The sequence below is a fragment of the Gossypium hirsutum genome, chromosome A07 (assembly GCF_007990345.1).
Source record: "Gossypium hirsutum isolate 1008001.06 chromosome A07, Gossypium_hirsutum_v2.1, whole genome shotgun sequence".
NCBI classification, from domain to species: Eukaryota; Viridiplantae; Streptophyta; class Magnoliopsida; order Malvales; family Malvaceae; genus Gossypium; species Gossypium hirsutum.
Genome location: NC_053430.1, coordinates 31,351,461 through 31,354,443, shown reverse-complemented (window position 1 = coordinate 31,354,443; position 2,983 = coordinate 31,351,461). Strand labels below are relative to the sequence as shown.

Genomic DNA, 2,983 nt, shown 5'->3' with positions numbered 1-2,983 from the left:
AAGTTATATATTTTTATTATATATCAGTGATCCAACAAATGAAATACCCAGATGTGGATTTATAAGAGTGGGAAGTGGGCATTTTGGTGAAATCCTTGGGGCGAGTGACTCATTCTTGGTTGACTTGGGAGCATTGAAACGTGAAATAGGACAGTAAAAATGAAAGAAAGCCCACCATATAATTGGCAATTAAATAATAGTCACGTGAAGTAAATGAGAGGAAGAGTGAAGAGTGAGTGAAAACAAGTTTATTTTATGTTTACAAATAATAAAAATAAATTTGTTAAAATTTAAAACTCGAATTCTTGGAATATAAATCTTATTTCTTATTATTTATGTTTTCTACCTACCTACCCACTCATGCTTTTTCTCTCCAACTTTACATTTCTAATTATAATTATGTTTAAAAGAAAAATAAATAAATGTTTCCATGTAATATAGTAGAAGAATAAAGTTTTTTTAGCTTAATTTTCTTTCAATGGGATCTAAATAATACTTAGTAAGAGAATGAATATATTTATATTCACCCAATCTTTGTTTCATTTCATAGTCAACTGCCAATAAATGGGAACTACCAGCGTAAAGAAAAAAGATTTTTTCAAGAGAAATTTTCGGCCAATCAATCCAATCCATTATTTTTGGAAGGACTGCCCATTTATTATTTATTATCATTAAGATTCTAATTTTAATATTTATAATTATTTGTTAATCAAGTGAGGTGGCGTTTAAATAATCACATCATTTATTTATTTTGAACACAATTCTTATTTTTCTTTTTTATTTTTTGTCTGCCTACTTTACAACATATGTATTTGTATTTCAAATCTACATTCATAAATAATATTTTATAATATTATTCCTATTTTTTAGGCTTTTTTTTTTATTCACAAAAGATAACTTTGATGTCTAATTAATCAAAAATTCATTCTGTAATATCATAAATTTAAATTCTGCAATATATACTTTATTACTACTATATTACTCCTAACAGCCAATCAAATATCATAATTGAGGACAAGTATCCAATGCTGTTGAAGCGTGTAGGACACGGTGGGCATTAGAGCGTGTGAGGCTTTTGTTGCTTGGGGACCAAGCTGAATAGGAGGACCCAGCACATTTGGAGGGAAGTTTAGGACACGTGTCATTACAGTGAGAAGCAGCAAGTCACCTGTTCGCTAATTTTGAAGCGAATTAAGAAATTTTATGAATTGTTAAAATAAAATAAAAAAATCAAACAGGGGAAATAAATAAATAAGGTAGTTTTATGGAGGATACTCCTACAAAACAGCGATTCTTGGTATTTTGACTCTTCCTTTCAACTGAAACTCTCCTGTTCCTTTTCCACTATCTCGCCTTTTGATTTTACTCTCCGCCAAAGTTTTAGTTTCTTTTTTCTTCTCTCTCTCGAAAACAAAATCCCCGTTTTTTTTTTTTTATGTTAACCACCTGGAAATGAATCCAGGGAGGGTTAAATACACAGAGCGAAGAACTGTTACTAATATGCTACTCAAGGCATCGAGCAAGTGGTTTCCCATGGAGTCCAAACCCAAAGCCCCTAGGATCGTCAGGATTTCTGTCACCGATGGCGATGCCACCGATTCTTCTAGCGATGAAAGCGAGCAGGAGAGACATCACACAGTGAAAAGGCATGTTAGCGAAATCAGGATCGGAGATTGTTCTACATTCAATTCCAACAAGACATCAAACAAGCAAAACAGACCGACTAACAATAAGACCAATCTTGTCAATATCAGATCAAAGAAGCAACAACCGCAGCAGCAACAGCAGCAATGTTTGTCTAACGGCGTCAAGTACCGTGGGGTTCGACAAAGGCCATGGGGAAGATGGGCTGCTGAGATCAGAGACCCGACAAGTCGAACCAGGGTCTGGCTTGGCACTTATGATACGGCTGAAGAAGCTGCTTTGGTTTATGACAGAGCCGCGATTCGAATCAAAGGCCCTGACGCTCTCACCAACTTTATAAAGCCTCCTGCCAGACCCTCCCCACCTGTGATTGAACTTGAAATGACTTCCGGGTATGATTCTGGCCAAGAATCTCACTCACTCTGTTCACCAACTTCTGTTCTCAGATTTCAGTCGAATGAAGAAACTGAACTTCAAACCGAGTCCAAAGATGACTCAACAACACAAACTGGGTGGAGCCCTGTTAAGGAACTCTCTCAATACCCAAGTAACTTATTAGACGAGTTTTTGTTAACAGACCCAGTGGTTTTATATGATTACTTAGATTCTGATAACCCTACACCAATATTTTTTGATGAACTGAGTTTACCGGAAGCAAGCAGCAATTTGGAACATGATTATTGTGATATTTCTGTTAAATTGGATGTTGATTTCGGGTCTTGCTCCTGGGATGTGGATAACTACTATTAAGATCAGAGTAGTTTTGGCTCTTGTTGCTGCCCATGTTTACCTGAGTTGCTGGTATATACTTTTTGCCGTGCGTAATTTTATGGTAAATTCCGAGTGGAATTTTGGATACCTTTTTCTAGATGTGTTTCTCTACTGCTGCTACAGTGTGTAAAGAAATGCCAAGTAAACATGTAAATTCTTGGTTTCTTTTAAGGCTTCTTTTTCGTGGATATGAACAGGTTTGGTGTGCGTTTCAATTGGCATGGTCGTTGTTTGTATGCCAGGAAGCGTGCTTTGCCGTTATGTCTTTTGTTTAAAAAGAAAGTAAAAAATCTTAAATTTATTGTGTTTTGGGTTATTGAATTCGTTGCTTTACTTCTTTTTCTTGTCTGGGTAATTGATGGGGTCGGTGAGATATTTTTTATCTTTAATGGGTGCATTGGCGCGGGACTCAAAAGGCTGCCAAGTTAAGCTAAAGTGGGTACCCATGTTCAACGGTTTGCCACCTTAGACACTTGTTAGCCATAAACTCGTTTGAGTTTTGTTAAGAGCCATTCTTTTTAAGCATGGCATTCCTATTCATGCCACTTGTTCCCCCTGTTTGGTTTTC

General features: G+C 36.0%; 1 protein-coding gene across 1 annotated transcript; it reads left to right on the top strand.

The window, feature by feature from the left end:
• Positions 1-1,208: 1,208 nt before the first annotated feature.
• Positions 1,209-2,716, top strand: LOC107952935 (ethylene-responsive transcription factor CRF5). The gene has a single exon (XM_016888142.2). The coding sequence runs from the start codon at positions 1,453-1,455 to the stop codon at positions 2,392-2,394; it is 942 nt and encodes a 313-aa protein (XP_016743631.1). The 5' UTR covers positions 1,209-1,452; the 3' UTR covers positions 2,395-2,716.
• Positions 2,717-2,983: the final 267 nt, after the last annotated feature.

Coding starts and splice junctions, on each gene's coding strand:
- LOC107952935 (XM_016888142.2), top strand. CDS start 1,453: ATGAATCCAGGGAGGGTTAAATACACAGAGCGAAGAACTGTTACTAAT.